Source organism: Natrix helvetica, assembly GCF_964273705.1.
Source record: "Natrix helvetica genome assembly, chromosome: 3".
Lineage (NCBI taxonomy): Eukaryota > Metazoa > Chordata > Lepidosauria > Squamata > Natricidae > Natrix > Natrix helvetica.
Window position 1 is genome coordinate 121,432,496 of NC_138549.1, and position 21,816 is coordinate 121,454,311.

General features: G+C 40.4%; 2 protein-coding genes across 6 annotated transcripts in view; one reads left to right on the top strand and one right to left on the bottom strand.

Annotated features, from left to right (window-relative positions):
- ELAPOR1 (endosome-lysosome associated apoptosis and autophagy regulator 1) overlaps positions 1 to 12,382 on the bottom strand; it is a 68,545-nt gene extending 56,163 nt beyond the window's left edge. The window contains exon 1 of one of the 3 annotated variants that reach the window (XR_014174894.1): positions 12,114 to 12,381. Coding sequence is in view for 2 of the 3 variants with exons in the window: in XM_081947051.1 (XP_081803177.1) it covers positions 12,114 to 12,287 (174 nt within the window). In the remaining variant the exon portion in view is untranslated. Of the gene's footprint in view, positions 1 to 12,113 lie in introns of all 3 variants that reach the window. The other 2 variants (XM_081947051.1, XM_081947050.1) reach the window with 2 other exon arrangements.
- Positions 12,383 to 12,486: 104 nt separating this feature from the next.
- On the top strand, positions 12,487 to 20,900 carry CFAP276 (cilia and flagella associated protein 276). Of its 3 annotated transcripts, none has more exons than XM_081947054.1 (6): positions 12,487 to 13,335; positions 15,594 to 15,674; positions 19,180 to 19,295; positions 19,952 to 20,079; positions 20,602 to 20,652; positions 20,761 to 20,900. In XM_081947054.1, exons 1-6 carry the CDS (start codon positions 13,258 to 13,260, stop codon positions 20,802 to 20,804), a joined length of 498 nt encoding a protein of 165 aa, XP_081803180.1. In that variant the 5' UTR covers positions 12,487 to 13,257; the 3' UTR covers positions 20,805 to 20,900. The 3 variants fall into 3 exon arrangements, with proteins under 3 accessions (XP_081803180.1, XP_081803178.1, XP_081803179.1); XM_081947052.1 differs by having other exon boundaries at positions 12,491 to 13,335; positions 15,558 to 15,674; XM_081947053.1 differs by having other exon boundaries at positions 12,491 to 13,335; positions 15,558 to 15,674; positions 20,602 to 20,900.
- The last annotated feature ends 916 nt before the right edge of the window (positions 20,901 to 21,816 follow it).

Here is a 21,816-nt window from a genome sequence, read left to right on the forward strand (position 1 = left end):
GACCCCTGCGGCACCCCACAGGTGAGCGGCCGCAGGGTCGACCTCTGCTCCCCTGCCAACACGCATTGCGTCCGGTCGGAGAGGTAGGAGGAGAACCACAGCAAAACGGTGCCCCTCACCCCCAACCTCTCCAGACGGCGCAGTAGGATACCATGGTCGATGGTATCAAAAGCCGCTGAGAGGTCTAATAGGACCAGGATGGAGGAACAACCCCTATCCCTGGCCCTCCAGAGATCATCCACCAACGCGACCAAGGCCGTCTCCGTGCTGTGACCGGGCCGGAAACCGGACTGGCACGGGTCTAGATAGTCAATTTCCTCCAGGTGACGTGGGAACTGTTGTGCCACCACACTCTCTACAACCTTCGCTAGAAAGGGAAGGTTGGAGACGGGACGGTAATTAGCTAACTCGGCTGGGTCCAGAGAAGGCTTCTTGAGTAAGGGCCTCACCACCGCCTCTTTCAAGGCAGCTGGCAAGGACCCCTCACTCAACGAAGCGTTCACTAGTCCCAGGAGCCAGCCTCGTGTGACCTCCCAGAATGCCAGTATAAGCCAGGAGGGACACGGGTCCAGTAAACATGTAGTGGCTCGCAGTCGCTCACGCAACCTGTCCATATCATCGGCGGCAACAGAGTCAAACTCCTCCCAGAATGGTCCCTCAAGACTCGCCTCCAACGTCCCCTCTAGACCACTGAGGGGGACCCATTCACTCCGGATTTGAGCAATTTTGTCCTGCAGATATTCCCCAAATTCCTCTGCTCTGCCCTGCAAGGGGGCTTCCCGCGGCCTCTGTAACAGGAGGGAGCGGGTCACCCGAAACAGGGCGGCAGGGCGGTTGTCTGCGGACGCAATAAGAGCGGCACAGTGTCGACGCTTGGCCACTCTTAATGCCACAAGGTAGGTCCGTAAATAGGCTTTTACCTGTGTTCGGTCAGATTCGGAGCGTGAAGATCTCCATCTGCTCTCTAGGCGTCTCTTGTGGCGTTTCATCACCCTTACCTCCTCGGTAAACCAAGGGGCCAGGGTGGTTCGCTGCCGCAGGAGAGGCCACAAAGGCGCAACCCGGTCCAAGGCCCCGGCAGCCGCACTATTCCATGCGGCCACCAGGTCCTCCATCCGGGAGCGGGTCAGGGCTACAGGAAGTGGCCCAAGCTCCGTCTGGAACTTATCCGGTTCCATCAGGCGCCTGGGGCGGAACCATCTAGGACATTCTGGTTCCGCCCCAGGGGTAGCGCCAGGGAAGTCAAGCCGGAGAGATGAGTGATCTGACCATGACAGGGGCGTAGTAACTAAATCCCCTATTCCCAGATCACTCGTCCACTGGCCAGAGACAAAAACAAGGTCCAGCGTGTGGCCTCCCTCGTGTGTGGGGCCCTGAATTATTTGGGTCAGGTCCATGGCTGTCATGAAAGCCATGAACTCCCGAGCCACCTCGGATGCTTCACCCATCGACGGCAGGTTGAAATCCCCCATAACCAAAAGTTTGGGGGTCTCAACCGCTATCTCTGCGATCAGCTCGAGGAGCTCAGGCAGGGCTGCTGATGCATAACGAGGAGCCAAGTATACAATCAGCAAGCCCAACTGTCTCCCTGGACCCCACTTCACGCCAAGAGACTCACACCCGGATATCTGTGGCACAGTGAACTCTCTCGGTTCCAGACCCTCCCGTATAATCACCGCTACCCCACCACCCCTACCCAGGGCCCGCGGCTGATGGACCACTACAGACCTCCGCTCCTTCCGTGTTAAGCTCAAGACCCACCTTTTTCAAATATCTGGCCTGGCCCAACCATAACTTCGTTACGCTCCTGAGGGGTTTTTAATTCAGCAATTTTATTTAGGGGATTTTAAACTGTGTTTTAACTGTGTTTTTAGCTGTGTTTATTGTCTTTCACTTGCAGGTCTACTCTCCTCCATGCACAAAAGTAATTGTCCTTGTTTTTTCGTATGTATGTGTGTCCTATGTGTATTTTATCCTTGTGATTGTACGCCGCCCCGAGTCCTTCGGGAGAGGGTTGCGGCTAATCAAATAAAATTTGATTGATTGATTGATTGATTGATGGAATGCACGGTAGCCCGGTGGGCACATTTCCACGAGGAGTAAACCTCCCTCGTGACCTAACCAGGTCTCCGTTATCCTTGCAAGGTCTGGCTCCCCCTCCGAAATCAGATCATTAATGAGGGGGGCCTTATTGACAACGGACCTCGCGTTGCATAACATCAGCCTCAGGCCCTGGCTCTGTAGGTCCTGGCCACCTAGAGTGCGGGGGTTGGTGCAAGTTACCGGGCGTGTCCAACGGCCACGGTCTCCCAACCAACTACAAGATTTTCGTCTATCCTCGCACCCACACCTCCCTACGACCGTTGGAATAAAAAGGCCCTCTGCTGGAATATCATTTTCCCTCCCCTCCCCCACTCCGCTCACTCCCCTCCCGACCACACCTGTTCGCCTGGCACTAATCCCACTCCTGACCTGGTTAACCCTCCCCCCCACCCTGGAACCCCCTAAAACTATTAATTTAACTAATTTAATAAAACTATTAATAAATAGTTTTAATAAATAAATAGTTTTAATTTAATAAAACTAATTTAATAAAACTATTAATTTAACTAAGTATTAATTTAACAAAAAGGTATTTAAACCCAAGATGACAGTATGGTTTTTATGATATGTTTTTTTAAATATTTCATTATTGTTATTATATTATAATACTATAACTACACACTTTACAAACTCTTACATTATTGTGCCAAAACCCCCAAAATGCAATGTGCATGCAGCCCTATGCATGCACGCTGCTCCCACACACATGCGTGCGCCCCCCGCCCCCTGCACATGGGCCACACACACGAGCCTCACCCCCCACGCATGTGCAGCAGAGACCTGTTGACTAGCTGGCCGGCAGGAAGCGTGCACACATGCGCAGCAGAGCTGAACTGGGACAATGGCTCACGTGCCCACAGAGAGGGTGCTGCGTGCCACCTGTGGCACGTATGCCATAGGTTCGCCATCACTGTTATAGACCATGCTTGTTATATTTTAAACTCCCGAAAGAAACATGTCACATTGCTTGGCATTTAGCCTGGTTAAGGGCAACAGCCTTAACCAGGGAAAGATTCAAGGCAAACAAGGTCCAGGTGGAAGAAGAACATCATGGCTTCAAAATCTAAAGGACTGGTTTGAACAAAACTCAGCCGCACTATTCGTGCAGCTGTTGATAAAAATAGGATCGCCTACAGGATTGCTAACATCCGACAATGGATATGGAAGAAGAAGAAGAAGAAGAAGAAGAAGAAGAAGAAGAAGAAGAAGAAGAAGAAGAAGAAGAAGAAGAAGAGGAGGAGGAGGAGGAGGAGGAGGAGGAGGAGGAGGAGGAGGAGGAGGAGGAGGAGGAGGAGGAGGAGGAGGAGGAGGAGGAGGAGGACTGACTGACAGCACCAATCAGACATGGCCTATGAAACCCCTCTTTTTCCATCAGTATGCTAACAACTTTTTAAATATCTAACATTTATTTTTAGATTAGATTTATTTTTTTATAGAATTTAGAAAAACATTCAGATCAGCACCACCATACCACTATGTCTTCATAGAAAATGTCAGAAATAAATGCCACAAAGAAAGTACCGGTAATAATATTAAAGACTTAGAGGCAGGAATGGATCTACTTTTAGTTCCTTTTGCACTATAGTACAACTCAATTGTTGGAAGACCAATAATCACTTATGTCTAACTAAGCCATTTGTCAAGGCTTGCATGACATGTACAGCGTATATTAAACCACAGGTACAAAAACATTCTTCTTAATTACAGTTTCATGCAAGGGCTGGATTTGAACAAGGCCAAAATAAAATATAGGAAAACAAATTTATGTATTAGCCATTTTAAATTAACAGTGGCTATGCAAAATTCAGATCAAGATATGGTTAATTTAGCTATGATTCATTTTGTAACAGTAATTCCATTCTTTGAAAATATTAACTCCCAACTACTATTAATGTCAATGTGAAGTATTTTTAAAAGCCGTATGTTGGATCAACATATAAGAACGTTTCTCTCTTCCTGGCATGTAGAAGAAGCTAGTTGCCCAATGATAATTTATAAAAGGTTGTGGTTAAAAATTCTCTTTTCTTTCACAATCAGGACTACTATCTTTCCCAGCTGAGAATAAGAAATTGCAATTGTTAAGGGAAAAAATACTTCTGATCTCTTCTTTATGAAAATGCCAGAGAAGCATAGGGGAACACACAAATCCAATACAAAAGCACGGCAAGGAAATTTGCCTTCCCTGATTTTAAATGCATGTATTTTAATCTTGGTAAAGGCAAACCAATTGTGCTGGGAAGCTACATATCAAAACTGAGACACATAAATATTCCTAAATAATATGCATTTATCAACATTAAATGATTCAGATTAGCATCCATTATCACAAAAAAATGACAATAATTAAATTATATAAAGGCAGAAAAATATACTCTCTTTCAAACTTATGCTTGAAGAGAAAAGGAAGATAAATTTCTAATTCAATAACAAATTATATAAGAGAAGTAAAATGACAATTTACTCAGAAAACACCTTGTAGAAAGCAGAAGGTTGCTGAAAGAGAAAGGGACAAGAAGTCATAGGATAAGTAGCCAATAAAAAATAGTCAGATAAAATATGTTTCTAAAAAAGAAACATATCAATGAAACAAGAGGAAGTAGGTGGATACAGATAGTGGCAAAGCAATGAATGTAATAGGATTAATAAACTCCATTATAGCTGCAGATTCCCGAATGTGCTACAATCTTAATAATAATAATAATAATAATAATAATAATAATAATAATAATAATAATAATAATAATAATAATAATAATAATAATAATAATAATAATAATAATAATAAATTTAATTTGTTAGCCGCTCCCTCTCCACAAGGGACTCTTGCAAATGATGATGTGTGAATCAAGAATTTGACATAATATTGATGAAATCAGAATTAGTTCATACAATAACAGTGTCCACACATAATCCCAAAGCATTATTTTTTCTAATCATGATTCTTTGAACAAGTCATAATGGCCTGGTTTGAATACAATTCTAAGTCATAGAGTTGCTTCACTCAATACTCTAAGCCAAAACTCAACAAAGCTTATTAAGATTTAGCATTACATGTTTATGACCGATTTTAAAAGAGGAGCTGTTTGTGTATAATTTAATTATTTATAAAAAGGAAGGCTAGAATACCATAAAGCAAAGTAGAAAGGTAAAAGTTTCCCCTGTTCATTCGTGTCTGGCTCTTGAGGTGGTGCTCATCTCTGTTTCTTAGCCAAGGGAGCCAGTGTGGTCCAAAGATATTTCCGTAGTCATGTGGCCATATGACTATATGCCAAGGTGCACAGAAAGCTGTAACCTTCCCACTCCAAATGGTACCTATTTATCGACTGTCACTTCCATGCTTTCGAACTGCTAGGTGAGTAGGAGCTGGGACAAGTAACGGGAGCTCACCCCATCATGCAGTGCTCAGGCCTCAAACCTGGCTGTCAGCTTTTGAGCTGACAAGCTCAGTGTCTTTAACTATTGAGTCATCACACTCCCATCATACATCATGCAACCATCATATTTTTTTTTTCAAAAAATACTTTTCAGCCCTTCGTAAACCATTGAGGTATTTTTAGGAAAAAAAATAGAGGTGCTGTCATTCAATATTTGCTTTAAAAAAATGGAAAGCTGAAAAAGACAGAGTTTATTGACTAGAGAAAGTTGTGGAAACAATTTCATGCCAGCAATTTCATGCCAGCAAACACAGTATGTGTTTGTATGTGTGGCAGCCATTTTGCAAAAAGGCATTGTTTCAACATTCCAAAGATGTCCATAGTCCTAAAACATTACGTTTTTCTTAAAAGTGAGAGAAAATTAACCCCCCAAGTGATCCATTTATTCAGAATGGATATATATTGCAACTATTAATGCCAAATAACACACTTAGTTTATTTAATCAAGATTATAATATATTCCATAAAAATAAAATGAAAAACATATCAATACATATCAATAATAAACAATGATCATGAGACTTATTAGAATACTGAATACATCCTAATTCCTTATTATCACTATACATTTATCTTAAATGTATCTATTAGAGATTGCAAAGTCATTTCCAGGGGGGAAGAATGCTTAGGTAGATGACTACAACCTATTGAAACAAACAATACCAATGAATATTTTTAAATATATATTTTTAATTCAGAGAAAGGGAAATTAGTCCTTGAATGTTTTGGAAGGTAAGTTTTGCAGTTGCTCTGCTTTATCTATGGACATTTTGAAGAGCCCAGACATGTCCATTTCTATTTGTTAATTTACTATTATTTCTCATCCCTTCTATCATTTTTCCTAGAAAAGCTGAAGGGGACAGAAGACAGCAAATAAGTGATATCTCCACTTGCTGAGATTGCTACCAGCTCCACTGGGGCCTCCCCTCTCTCTAACCTGTCAGCAAGAACAACAACATCATCTATTCTGAACCTTGCCTGAGGGCCCCAGTTCCTTCACAATTATTAGAAGAGACATTAAACATTAATAACTGTTGACTGAGATCCTTGTTTTTCTTGATCCACCCCATCAACTTTTCCTTCTGTGTCTTATCTTTGTAGGTTGTAAATCTGACTACAGGGATTGCCTTACTCTGGAAACCTTTAACAGTAAAGAGCAGGATAGAAATTAATGCAACCAAGATTCTCTAAATGTTCAATAAACTGCCTTAGCTTTCACTTTTCTAGGCTATAAGTACAAAGGTGTTAATATTACTTATTTATTAAATACTAACATAATCCCTTATCGTTTTTATTTATATTTGGGTTATATCATATCACATACCTTCCAGCCCCCATGCCATCTACTGATTGTATTATAACCCACAAATCCAAATAATCTATTATGATAGATTGATTGCACAATCAGCCAGATATTTAGACTGGTTTTGGCATTTTTATCCTATTGGGTCCTTCCCAAGGACCTTGAGTAGGAAAATATTGATGTTTGATAATGTTAAAGATACCATCATAGGATGTAAGCTATTCCAAGTGAAGCTGCCTTTTGCAATTGTATGATTGTGAGGGTCATCTAGTGGTACTCCAGATGTTTTGGGATTGAATCCAAGGCACCTATTACTAGTGGCACTATTTTTGTTTTCTTTTGCCACAGTCGTTCTATTTCTATTTGCAGGTTTGATTTTTGTTATTTTCTCCAGTTCTTCCTTGTTGGAATTCTAAAGCTAAAGCACTTCAGCTTCCTCATTTTCTATTACTTTGTCTATTTTGTAATCCTATTATTATTTACACAGAATGTGAATTCACAGCTGTCACTTCTTTAACTAGTGTTGGCCTTCATCCACATCGAGTTCTTCCCAAGAACCTAGGATCTCATAATCTATGTGCAGATCCAAGCAGCGTTGCCTTTTGTAATCGATCAATGGAATTTTGTCATAAATTGAGGATGATCTGTACTTTATGATCTTCTCCAAAGCTTTATCTTCTATTCTACTGGATATCCCCTGGTATTGTCATGTCAATTATCCACACTTTCTTCCTTTCAACCACAGTTAAATCTGGTATGTTATGAGCCAACACTTTTATCAATTTGTGTTTGAAAATTCCACAATATTTTAACCTCTTCAGCTTTGATAGTTTTTCAACTCTATGTCCCCATCAATTTTTTTTTATTACTAGCACATGATAACTTTTATAGATGTTCCAGTGAATCATTCTGGGGGCTGTGTTATGTTGTTTATTATCAGTTTGTGCTATCTCCTTGCATGAGCTCCATATATGAGCTGCTGTTTCTTCTGCCTCTTTGCACAATCTGCACTTTGAATCATTTAATCATTTTTTTTTCAATTCTGGCTTGATTGTAGTAGTTTGAACAATTTCCTCTTATGATTTTAGCTCTTTTTTCTTGATTTTTCTTGATATTGTGGTCAACAAAAGATGGTGAACGTACTTAGTACTCCTGCTTTCTATTTTCCCCACAACAGTAACTCTGAAAAACAATTTAGGCTGAGAGAGAATGACTGGCTCTAAGTCCCCCAATTTAGTTTCATGCCTAAAGGAAGACTGAAACTCAGAGTCTCCTGGTTTCTAGGCCAGCATGAAATTCCCTATATACCAGATGTTGGAGAGACAGGAACAGACCATTGTTTCTGTCTATTTTGTACTTAAAACTTTCTAATCTGATATATTCCAAATGTCATTGTCAATATTGCCAGCAAATATTGCCCATGATTTTTTTTTCAAATAGCAACCACAGGATTAGAAGCTTACTTTCTCTATCCCCACCTCTTATTTGTCTCCTCTTATCTAAAGATAACTAAGCAGTTATGATAGGATTTGGAACAATGCTTGGCTCTCCCATTGCGACAACCCTAAATAGGGAATTAGCTGGAAAAAAATCAATGTTGCCTTTCATTTTCCTCATCACCTTCTTTCTACCCCCTTAGTGAGGCTTTCAAGAAGTGCTCTTTCAAGTCCTGCTATTCTGAACTGAATCTGCCAGACAAAAAAATCTTCTTTTACTCTTGGCCCACAATGCTCAGCATGGCTGGAGTGACTCACATAAGTGTATCTGCTGAAACATGGTAGCAATCCTCCACTGGCCGGAAATCAGGGCTTTTGCAAAATGCATCTAGCTGCTCCCATGGCTCCTGGACATCTGCAGGCAGAACTAATCTTGCCAATAACTTGAAATCCTTAAATGAAATGTGTTGTCCTTAAATGCATTTATTATTACTTTCCTTTTCTCAGTATCCCAGCATACTAAAAGCAACTATATTGTTTCCATTTCAGGCTTGAAGTTGATGAGATATTTATATACCATTCATAGGATATCATTAATAATAAAAGCTAAGCACAGATAAGTAATGAGAACCAATTCTCTTCATCTAGGTTTTCTGCAGAAGGCAGAGTTGCAGAGTACTAAGCACTGTAGTGCTCCCATCTAGGCTTTAAGAAACCTTTTTTTTTAATACTAAACTCCAAAACTGTGAAAGTTATTAAAACCTGGTACTCCTAGTACATACCATAATGGTAGCATTACTTGGGTGGGTCAAAAGCTGTGCAGGTCTTGCAAGTAAAAAAAAGAACTACTGCAGTGCACTGCTATTTAATTTTAATCATCTTATTTGACCAGTTAAAAAGGAAGTAATTAATAAAAGTCTTTTTATCAAATGAAAACCTAAGTACATAATGTAATTGCCAAGTTGATCATCGAGCCATCTGGCCATTAGCCAAAGCACATTCTCTTCGGAAAAAGTTCCACTAATCTTCCAAGGGACTCACCTTCAACAGGAGTCACATTATATTTTTGTATGTGAACCTGAAATCATTTGGAATAAATCTCTAACATTTAATTAGAACTTGTTTCTGAGGAAATTTAATTTATTCAGTAAGCAGCACTTTTAATGAAATAAACTTTTGGACAATTGAAATGGTAAGAATTTTTGATCCTTGCCATTTCATATTTAAACCAAATATTTATTTTTATGTAATCGTGAGAGTACAGAGAAAAGAGTATTCAGAATACTTTTCCAGCAGAAAGACATAGTGTTGATCATTCCAAAATTATTCCACATTATCCTGGGATTTATATTAATCTCTTAGCCTACACGATAAGAAAAGCATACTGTGTAGCTCCTCTAGATCATTAGGAATTGTTTTGTATAGACCCACATCAAAGTAATCTTTTTGCTCTGCTCACCACTACAAATTAACAAATGAACATCTTCAACCAGAAGAGTATTTGGTGGTCAGAAAGTCAAAATGGTGACCATAGCACAACAAAAGTCCTTTCCCTTTTATATATTTACCATGTAACACACATAAACGAGGGACAGGCCTTTGGTCAAGTGGTCCCAGCTACCATCTTGATTTTTTTACCCCTGATCTTCTGCCCATGGATACTCCTTTACCTTCGGCTTACAGTATTGTTAAAGATTGAAAGTACAGCTCCAGTAATAAACTCACAGGTCTCGTTTTCATACATATTTACAAAAAAATTTTTTTATACCGTAAAAGACACAATGAATTCATCCATGTGTTGGTCCTATAACCAAATGAATGCATATCCTTGATTCAGAAACAATATGTCTTTGAGGAAAAAAACTAGTATTGTAACTTTTTCATAGCTTCCTAGTGAGTCTTCAGGAAAATCTGGATGATCTCTATGACAGCTTAATAGTTAAGTTACTTGCTAGACTCCTTATTTTATATACTGAACTCATGTTTCCATTAGAATTGGAATTTTAACATTCACAAACATATCAATAATATAGCCTGCTTAAAATTTAATTGATGCACTGTGGTTATATCTCATTCTTGTATTGATTTTTTAAATGTTCAGGATTTAAGAAGTCATATTTTCATAATTTTATAGTTTGTTTATTTTGAACTACTATATTGTCAATAAAGAAAACAAAGAAATGATTACTGCATAAGCAGTAATAAAATAAAAAGCAATCTGTGTATTTTATAGAACACATATGCTTAGTGCATATATAAGGTTTCACTGTAATTTCACTTTCCTCAACTAGCTACCCTTTAGCTATGGTAAGACTACATTTCTCAATTGGCACAGCTGTTAGCATGTTGGCTGGGAATTAGGGAAATTGAAGTTCCGAAAACAGCAGGGCACTAAGTTGACAAAGGTTACCAAATTCAGCTTCAGAAAGTCCTTTCTGGCCATTGCAATAATTTTTGAAGTGGTACAATTTTCAGTGTAATGAGTTGAAAAAAATCTAAGAAGCTACTCATAAAACTGCAATAGGAAAAAATACTGTATTTCAGTAAATTCAGAAAAGTGGCATTTCCAAAGCAATTTTGAAAAGCGAACCATATGGCAAGAAGTGTCACTTGCCTCACCCATTTCAGCCTCTGGAATGCAACAATCGTCTGTATAACAATCAAATACAAGGGTATTAACTCTCATGTGCCTGGCTATTCTTTTACTATAATTATTTTACCCCATTTTATTTCACTGTATTTAGTTTCATTTCCATACTTTATATCCTTCAAAAAGAAACAAAAAAAGCTCAGAAGACATTAAGGTAATGCTATATTAACGTACTAGGAAGTTAATACTGTCTGACTCACTAACAATCTGCCACGTAACCTGAAAGGGAAAAAATAGGCAAACATTTGGCCACTTTCTCAAGGTAAATTGCAGACAGCACCTAGTGGGTGTGGGATCCAGCCAAACAAATATTCATCCGCTATAAAGTTAAGCAGCAGTTGAAAGACAGACTCTCTCTTCTGCTTTGCAAGTTGTATTCTTGCAATGTCCTTTGCTTTAAGCCAAAGGTATCGCTGTTGTTTTAGAACATTTGTTTAGGCCAAAGAGACTGTTAAATGACAGGGAACACAGCTGCATCTTAAAGTCTAACACATCTGTAAGCAAAAACCTATGTCACCATAAATATGCTATAAATGGCTATGTTTGAGGTAGAATGGGTGGGTCTTTAGAGAGCATCAATGCCTGTCCATTTCTATGGAGATAACAAAGAGGTTTCACAGGCAGCATGTACAAAATTCAGAGGGCAATGATTTAAGGAAACTCAGCCCCAGTGCTGATTCATTGCTGTCCAAAATTCTGCTCATTCTGAAGTCTCCTCCTTTAAGGGAGGCAATGGTATCAAGTTAGTTTACTTCCAAATTTTAAAACACACACACACCTTAACACACACACATTACATAGAAATTGACCCTAAATAGTGCTATTTCTTAGTTGCCCAAAATACTTGGGGGGGGGGAGCCAGATGTTTATAAATACAAACATATAATGTTTGACAATGCCCATCTCAATCAAAACCTGCCAAAGCTTTTGCTTTTGCTCATTCAGACCTAAGTGAAAGAAACGGAGCGCAGCTAGAGTGGCTTTTTTCTTACTTTGATGGGAGAGTGCTTTTTTCATGGGGGGGGGGGGAATCCAGGATGTACACAAGGATACTTCGCCAATGATTTTAAGGTATGATCTCCCGATTCCACTCTTGCGACCTGATCACAGATGCGCCCCCCACGCGCTTCCACCCCCCCCTCCCCACGCAGAAAGAGTGAGATGTCACCCTGTCACTCCGCGGGTACCTCTTTGCAGGCGTGGAGATTCTCAACCTGGGTAGCGGCGCCCGCCCAAAGCAGCAACCACAGACAGAGCAGAAGGAGCGGCAGGCGCCTCCAGCCGATCCCAACAGAGTGGCGGCAGCAGCAGCAGCATCTGGTAATCCCCTCAGCGGGATGGAGCCTGCCAGCCCCAGCCATCGTGGCGCAGCAGAAACAGCGAAGGAGCCGGGAGTCGCGCTGCGCCTCGGCCAGGCAGTCACCGACTCAGGTGCGACGGTAGCCGCGCTCTGGGGGCAGAAAGGGATGCAGGAGCTCGCCCCGCCCCCTCGGACCGCCCACACCTCGCTGCCTAGCAACCGCAGCTGCCTCCGCCGCGCGGCCCTCCCGAGGCCGAGGAGCACCTGAGGCTCGAGAGGCGCGCGAGTTGCTGTGGCGCGCGGCGAAGGAAAAGCCGTTTGCTTTCGAAGCGCTCCTTCAGCGGCCCCCAGGCAGGCCTCGCCGGAGTCGCTCAAGCCACGCGCGCTGCACTAACGATCCAATCCCGAGCCGGGTAACGGGTGGCGCTTCGGGGCAGCCGTTCTCCACTCAGGAGCGGCCCGACTCTCTTCGTCCCTCGCCTGCCGGTTCCTGGGAGCGCGCTCCTTTTAACCCAAGTTATTCTCGGGCTCTGAGACTATTAAACGGGGTGCCTCGCTTCTCACTTTGGTGTTTGACTGGCGCTGCATTAATGTTTCCGTTCAGTTGAGACTAACTCTTCGGAGTAGCCCCGCTGGGGTTTAGAAGAGGAGAGAATTGTTAGAAAGTCTTTCGGAGCTATTCAATGCGCTTCAACCATGGGCCGTAAACATGAAGGAAAGGGGGGTTCGACTTTATAAGTACCCTTATAAAGGCGTGTTTTTCTTTATATCACGTGAAGGAGCATAAAGCGCGTGCTGGCTTCTGTCCTTTCCAGCCCCGCGCCGGTTTTGTGGTTTCTTTCTGCCTCCCAAGAGCTCCGCTTTTCTTTCCAGCCATTAGGGGGCGCTTTAATACGTAGTGACCGGAAGACTCTAAAAGACCCCGTCGCCTAGCAACCGCCATCGTATCCTAAACAAAACTGACACGCGGGGAGAGATATCGGCACCCGCATTTGGCAGCTGGCACCCCTACTGCTGAGAAAGGCTGGAGTATGTCACCCGCTAGGAACTCTTTTCCATTCCCTGATTACGAAAATGAAAACACATACAGTGGTAATCGGAATGCACAGGTAAGAGAGATCCCTTTAATTTTTCTTTAAAATATGTAAAGCATTTGCATTGCGATTCATTTTGTTTATCCTAATGAAATTTAGAAGCCATGTGCTGTGGACTCAATGATAGGGCAGCCTCCCTTCAGCGACTTAATAATATTTTACAGATGATGCTGGACCATACTTTTGAACTTGAGATACATATTTTATGTTTATTAATGCAGGATAAAATGTGGAGGTCTGGCTTTAAAAATAGCCCTAAATATATCTAGTATGTGCAAAACGCACATCTGGGAAATGTATCCTACTTTTCTTGCTTTTCAGACAATTACTGTCCCTTAATGACTCATATTAATTATAGAGAGAAATAGATCTTCCACCCAGACTAATAAATCAAGATGAACAAGAAAAAGAGACTTGGAAGGCAAAGGATAAAAGAGATCCAAATTATCAAAATTACGCGACTTTCTGGAAATAATGTTCTTTATAAAAATGCAAAACATAAAAAGAGCCCAATGCAATTATTATAGGTATGTTTATATTTCACCGAGGTAATGAGAACTTCCTTAAACAAGGGGATTAGGAAAAAATGGAAAGACAAGAAAACACTGAACTACTGTAAAACATAACAATAGAACCTCTGTCAGAACGTATACCAAAGATCTAATTGGTCAAATCTGAGTTAAACCAAGCCATCAGTTTTGTCCAAGTCAAGCAAGCAATTTTGGGATTTGTTACCAAGTAGGTAATTTAACATCACTCTTCCCCAATATGATGCCCTTCAGAGAAGTTAGAATGCAAGTCCCAGTCTTCTATGCTAATAGTCTGGCAAGATGTTTATGCATTTTATTTCAACTTCTCTGGAGGGTAACAGGTTGAGGAAGACTGTCTAAAATATGTTGAGAATCCTTTGTAACATGCAATCTTAAAAATACAAGGGCAGTTCTATATAACATTTTAGATTTCCTTTTAAAGCAAGAATGATTTGATATTATCCATCTGCTGAAATTTGTTGCTATGCTGACTTTTTCTCTGATTAGAAAAACCTGTGCATATGTAGTCCCAGCTTATAACCATTTATTTAGTGACCAAAGTTACAACAGCACTGAAAAAACTGATTTATGACTGTTGCCATGTCCCCATGGCCATTTCATGAACATTTAGACACTTGGCAACTGGCATGTATTTGATGATTGTAATGTCTTGGGGTCATGCAATCACCTTTTGCAACCTTCTGACAAGCAAAGTCAATGAGGAACCCAGATTCACTTAATATATCAAATATAAACCATGTTACTAACTTAACAACCGCAGTGATTCATTTAACAACTGTGGCAAGAAAGGTCGTAAAAAAGGGCAAAACTCATTTAGCAATTGTCTTGCTTAGCAATGGAAATTTCAGGATCAATTGCAGTTGTAAATCAAGGACAAGCTGTATTTCTGTCTTACTGCATGTGGCTATCTGGTGTTGTGGCCCACCGGCAGCCAGCAGAGCTGGCAGCAGTGTTGGACAGTGAGAAGGTTGAGGAGGAACATGGGCCAGTTCTGGAGGTTGAGGAAAGCTTAGACGAGGGCTCTGCGTCTGAGGCAGAGAGAGTTAGACAGCAGTGAGGCAGAAGAATAGCTGGGAACTGTTCCCAGTGTGCGCATGTGCGGAGCTGCCAGAAGACAAGGACAACTAAGAAAGCAGGGTCGACTTAAGAGTAAAGCCACACCTTGGAGGTGATTGGACCCTCCCAAAGGAAACAAAAGAAGAACGAACAGGGAGTGGGCTTTTGCAGGAAACCATTCATTCATTCAGTCGTATCAAGAGTGGAAAGTTCTGTTTGTGATTATAAGAGACCCAGTGTAAAGTTTTGCTTTGCGCTGTGTTTGTAAGCTAGTTATCTGGCAGCACTCTAAAAGAGATAAAGTGCGTGTGGATAAACATTCCTCTGAAAAGACTGTTTGCAAGCCTTGCTGACTGTGAATGAAAGGAATTCACAGTCATGTAAATAAAAGAGGTTTTGTTGGGACCAAGACTTTGCTTCTTGCTTTTTAAGGAAGCCTGGGTTAGAACATCTGGACTAATCCTATATTTTGAACATACACGGATCAATAGGACTGAAGTAGTCAGGAAAAGGCCAATATTTTTACTTGGATTCAATAAGACAATATTGAAAGTTAATATAAATAGTAAGCAGTTGTTTTTATCTTTTTATGGAGTCAGTATAAGTTTAGTATCATTCTTATTGATCCAGAACACCTCCTATGGCATGCCCTCCCATCTTTCTCAGCAACAAGATACCTGGAATAGGCTACATGGAACAGCAACTTTGGCAAGCATTAGAAGAGAAGTCTGGTACTCAGACTCTGAGGTAAAAAAGAAATTATATTGTTGTCTTTTTTTTTTCAAGGTGCCTACTCTCCTCTTTAGCCCTTACTATCCCTTCTTTAAAATGTCTTAGAAATGTATGTGTATTAAATGGACCTTGAGAACTTCAAAGGACGCTTCATTTTGATAAAATGTTTGTTTGGAATGAAAATTTACTATCTGCTTGGGATTTGTTTAAAGAGTCAGTGAGTCTTTGGAAATTTTGGCAAGTCCTTGAGTCAATTTTTATCAAATAGATGTACACCTTTCTAGCTTTGAATGCTTCGAGATGCATTAATAGGGAAGCTGTTAAAATTTGAACTTTATTCACATGAGAAATAGATGATATGGAATAATTTTAATTTGAAAATGGGGGAAATCTTTCATTAGAAATTTTAAGCGGATTAAGGGATCAATGCCTTGAATAGGTTAATTATTAATAGTACTTTAAGGATTTGCAGTTATATTTTGAATACACCGTAATTGTCAGTATATTCAGTTTAAATATGTATGATTAGAACAACATGGCCTAGATGGGTTTAGCAGCTTCAGAGAAACAGAAATTCTTGAATGTTCAACAATGTTCAATAGAAGCTGTATTTGAAATACAACCTAACAATTCAAGTCTATACCAATTATACCCGTGGCGAGTCTTGAGGGACCGCTTTGGGAGGAGTTTGACTCGGTTGCCATCGAGGATTTGGACAGGTTGCGTGGACGTCTGCGACCCACCACATGTTTATTGGACCCATGTCCCTCCTGGCTTGTACTGGCATCCTGGGAGGTTACGCGCGACTGGCTCCTGGGCCTAGTGAACGCCTCGTTGGGTGAGGGGTCTCTACCGGCCGCCTTGAAAGAGGTGGTGGTGAGGCCCCTGCTCAAGAAGCCTTCCCTGGACCCAACGGACCTAGTCAATTATCGTCCAGTCTCCAACCTTCCTTTCTTAGCGAAGGTTGTAGAGAGTGTGGTGGTACAGCAGTTCCCACGTCACCTGGAGGAAAATGATTATCTAGACCCGCGCCAGTCCGGCTTCCGACCCGGGCACAGCACCGAGACGGCCTTGGTCGCATTGGTTGATGATCTCTGGAGGGCCAGAGATAGGGGTTGTTCCTCTATCCTGGTCCTATTAGATCTCTCGGCGGCGTTCGATACCATCGACCATGGTATCCTGTTGCACCGGCTAGAGGGGTTGGGAGTCAGGGGCACCGTTTTACGGTGGTTTGGCTCCTACCTCTCTGACCGGACGCAACGTGTGTTGGCAGGGGAGCAGAGATCGACCTGGAGGCCACTCACATGTGGAGTGCCACAGGGATCGGTGCTCTCGCCTCTCCTGTTCAACACATACATGAAACCGCTGGGCGAGATCATCCGTGGTTTTGGGGTGGGATATCATCTGTATGCTGATGATACTCAGCTATACATTTCCACCCCGAACCACCCCAATGAGGCCGTCGAAATGATGTCCCGGTGTTTGGAGGCCGTACGGGTCTGGATGGATGGCAACCGACTAAAACTCAACCCTTCCAAGACGGAGTGGCTGTGGCTTCCGGCCTCCCGGTTCAACCAGGTGCTTCCATCTCTGGCCATCGGGGGCGTGCAACTAGCCCCCATGGAACAGGTGCGCAATTTGGGCGTCCTCCTAGATGCCCGGCTGTCCATGGATGACCATGTAACAGCCGTGGCAAGGGGGGCGTTCCATCAGGTCCGCCTGATGCGCCAATTGCGCCCCTTATTGGACCGGGGTGCCCTACGCACAGTCACCCATGCGCTAGTGACGTCTCGCCTGGACTACTGCAATGCTCTCTACATGGGGCTTCCCTTGAGATGCACTCGGAGACTACAGTTGGTCCAGAATGCGGCCGCGCGGGTGATTATGGGGAGGACCAGATACTCCCCTGTAACACCTCTCCTGCGCGAGCTGCACTGGCTTCCTGTGGTCTACCGAGTGCGTTTCAAGGTTTTGATTATGATCTTTAAAGCGCTTCATGGCACAGGGCCTAGTTACATGCAGGATCGTATCCTGCCCCACACATCCCTACGACCAATTCGCTCACACAGAGAGGGACTTCTCCGGGTGCCGTCCGCCAAAGTGTCGGGGGGCGACACCCAGGAGCAGAGCCTTCTCTGTGATGGGCCCAGCCCTGTGGAATGACCTCCCCCGTGACATCAGGATTACTTCCGATCTCCGCTCCTTCCGTGTACAGCTGAAGACCCACCTCTTTCAATTATCTGGCCTGGCTCAACCGTAATTTTTCTCACTCCTCCTGACTGTCTTTTTAAATTTTAAATTTTAATTGTACATTGGGTTTTTTACAATTGGGGTATTTTAATGGTGATTTTTAACTGTCTAAATGTTGTAATTGGTTACCTCCTCCGTGCATGTGTGTCTTTGTATTTATGTATGTTTATGTGTTTGTACACGTTTCTATGTTCTATATGCCCATTGTACGCCGCCCCGAGTCCTGCCTGGAAAGGGAGCGGCTAATAAATTCAAATTTATTATTATTATTATTATTAAAGTTAGGACAGTAATATTTTTTGTGGAATAAGAAATTCTTGGAAAATCAATGGGCACAAGTTTTTAAAAATGCTAAATACACTTGTGACATATGGATGAAGTTACATTTAAATCCAAATAAACCAAACCAAACCAAACTTGATTAGAAATTCTTGGTTCATGTTTACTGAACTTTCCAAAGAAACTTTTTTTCTTAAACATTTTTTGTCATGGCATTTTTCATGGCGGTATTGTGATATTTCTGGGCTGTTTTATATACTTTGGTTGTGTTCGGTCATAGTTTCATTTGATTTCAAATCATTAATATAAATTTAGAGAATATAGTCAGATATATAAATGAAATTTTAAACTGCATTCCAAAATTACAGAATTTTACATTGTATTAAGAATTCTTCTGAAGAGTTCTTTACTTTCTGAGATTGATCAGTTAAAAGAATCAGCCGATACAACACTCCCTGTGTCAAGAGTGAATTCTAGAGATGTGTTTTGATTTTTGAAATGTATTTATATTACAGAATGAGAAGATAGATTAGTATGCTTCTATATGGTCTAGATCTATATGACCAAGCTATAAAGCTATTACTATTATAAAGTTTTTTAAAAATCCATTATTATTTGATATATTTTAATTCTATTATTTCCATTAATTTCACTATAAAAGAAACCACAGTAGAATGAAGCAACTTATATTGATATATAAATTAGAGGTGTCTGGATAGGAAATCTTGCTTTTGTATGTTGTGGTAGATACATTCTACTAATCTGGATATATAAAATAGTGCCATTTTGCACAACCTCAATTCTGAGAACATTTATTACAAGGTTGTTACCCCAATACATATCTTAATTTTTGCTTTCTCCATTTGCTGTTAGATAGGCAATTCTTGAAATGCTTGCATAAACTATTTCACTTTTAAAACATTTCTACTACATTATCCTTAATTTATGCTTGTAAATTAACATGTTCCCCACTTACCAATCTTATTTGCAGATTTCTAAAGACAGTTTGGATTTTAACCTCAGTTCTCTATACAATCACCATGAAGACCTGCTTAAAAACAAAAGTCAAGTAGTCCTCCATAAAGAGACCCTCCTGGATGACCATGGGTAAACATAAGTTTTGTTTCTTCTAAATTAAAAAAAACAAGCATCAGACTCCAGTGGATGCATACTCTAATAGTGCTGCAATTCTTGTAGCCATGAAACCAACAGTAGGATATACATTGTGTAATCAATAAGCCCATAGCCATAATTCTATCATTTTTATTAGATTATATTTTTTACATTAAACAAGTATTATCCACATAAGCCACATTTCCTTTTCTTCAGAGTAAATTTCAACTGGTATCAGACATGTAAAATACATATTTAGTATTTTCAATTTGAAACAGACAAATGTATGTGTGGAAATATAATATAGATGTTTCCAAGCTCTAGAATGCAGTCTCTTGACTACTGTATACACATATACTATACCAGGGATAGTTTATTTTCTGTACTGAGCAGATGATTAGACTCTATAGGCTAAATGGCCCTTTTTAAATCTATGAGTCAATAATTCCTGTTAGAATTCTAAGTGTTCTCAGACATTTGAGCAGTGCGCTACTGTTTCCTTAGCTAAATAGCCCTATCCTTCTTTTACTTAAATGAAAGATTATTTACAAAATGTTAATTCACCTTAATGTTTATCATTCAACAATTATCTCTGTCCAAAAGGCAACACTTTCTTGCTAATGCATGTCCTTTGTTTTTGAGCACGGCAGAACACTGAAGGTTTTAGAGCCGGTGAAGAAATACACTTCAGTTCAGCATCCTACCTCCAAGGGTATTACTGTGAGACACTGGGTTAATCCTGTAAAAGAATCTATCCACCACATTGAGGGAGCCATTGGTAAGCATGACCATTAAATGCCTCTTTTGGTTGAAGAGGAGCTAGGATAAGAACAGAAACCTTTTCAGTAGATTGATTTTCAAATACCTTCCCTTCAAGTTAGTTTAGATTATTTTATCTAGCTTTCCTTTAAAACAATATATTATATCCTTAATCACAGTTCTGTGTTAAAAGCTTCTTCACTCAAAGTGGATAAAAACAGTGTGTTGTAATCTTTGTATTAAAAATATTTAAATCCCAATAGTGAAGTAGAATTTAAAATACAATAAAAATTGGTAGTTCTTTTTTAAAAAGTTCCTGGCTTTTTAAAAAGCCAGGACTTATAGTATTTAACTTACAGTATTTTATAACTTATAGTATTTTAAAGACAGAATCAATAAAAAGTCAAGAGAGTTCTGTAGCTTTGTTCCATTGCAAGATACCAGGTGTGTGTGCGCGCGCATGTAGGTGTTGGGGGTGGTGGTGGTTCAATTCTCAGAAGAGTGAATGACAGTTGACAAAATGATTTGTCTTTGTTTGCAGAATCTCCACATACTGCTGCTACAAACAGTGGATATTCCCGTAAAGAGAATGGTGGGATCTTCTATCATTAATGATTTTTGCAGGGTCATGTTGCAGCTTTATTCCCTTCAGCCTGTAATTGCTGCCCATATGCTAACTCTTGGCTCACTGTATGCTTAGTTTTCAGATCATCCATTAAATCAGCCAGCTTCACTGAATTTTAGTAAGCTCAACTGTGCTGTATTTGAAAAAGCAGCTTGTTCTTGCCAATGGACCAAGCCCCAAACATATCAGGCCTAATAAATTCAGATATTTGGTTAGGAGGACTCGAGTAATAAAATCTAGTCTACTTTGGGCTCAGCTCCAAAGAAGATACTATTTATACTGAACCATAAACAGTATTAATTTACACAATCTTAGCTAAAAGTATCTTGGTTAACATCTCCAAAGCAAAATATGAACATTGATTAAATTTTCAAAAAAAATGTTTTTCAAACACAAAATACAAATATAACTTCATTCCTAAATTATTCCTAATACACTTATGGAGTACTTCAGAACACAAGTCCCCACAAGAACAGAGTGATCCAACTTCTGAAGATTAAAACTATTATATCAAGATCAAAAAGAATGCCAACCAGGAACAAAGGCTGAATGCCAAAATACACAATTTTATAACTTTTAAAAAAAGTTCTGCAAGTACAAAAATTGCCGCAGATCAAGGGGACAAAGCACCTGATGTCATTTATAAATGCAATGGCTGTATGCAGACAAGTTTAACAAAAGCTGAAGCCAAAGTTTGCCAATACAACTGAATCTCAAATCCAGCGCATTATTGAACTGATATTTTCCCTTGGAGTTTTAAGCCTGGTACTTTTGAAACATGTTAGATTATTAGCTATGCTAAGTGTGGGTTGTGAGAATTTTGCTCTTAAGAAAAAGGACAAGAGACCCAAGAAAGACAAGTTTCTGTACCTCTCAGGTTTATTCACTTCCTGTCTCCTGCACTGACTCAATTTTTGATCCTTTATCTTCACATATAAAGGCATACTTTTAAAAAATTTATCTCTTGTCCATTTTTTTCATTATTAAGTATTAACTCCCTCCTATTGCAGTTTTTAAACTAATCCATGCTGCAATAACACTCCCTTAGAATAAAACTCATTTTCCTCTGCTGAACTTTTTTGCCACTCTAATATGCATTTTAATTAATCTTTTCATTTATCTTCTTTCATA

Excerpts from the sequence above, each read along its gene's own strand:
- CFAP276 (XM_081947052.1), top strand. The coding sequence starts at position 13,258 with ATGTCACCCGCTAGGAACTCTTTTCCATTCCCTGATTACGAAAATGAA. Across the intron at positions 15,675-19,179 it reads TCTGGTACTCAGACTCTGAG|ATTTCTAAAGACAGTTTGGA; the intron begins GTAAAAAAGAAA and ends TCTTATTTGCAG. Across the intron at positions 20,653-20,760 it reads ATATTCCCGTAAAGAGAATG|TTTTCAGATCATCCATTAAA; the intron begins GTGGGATCTTCT and ends CTGTATGCTTAG.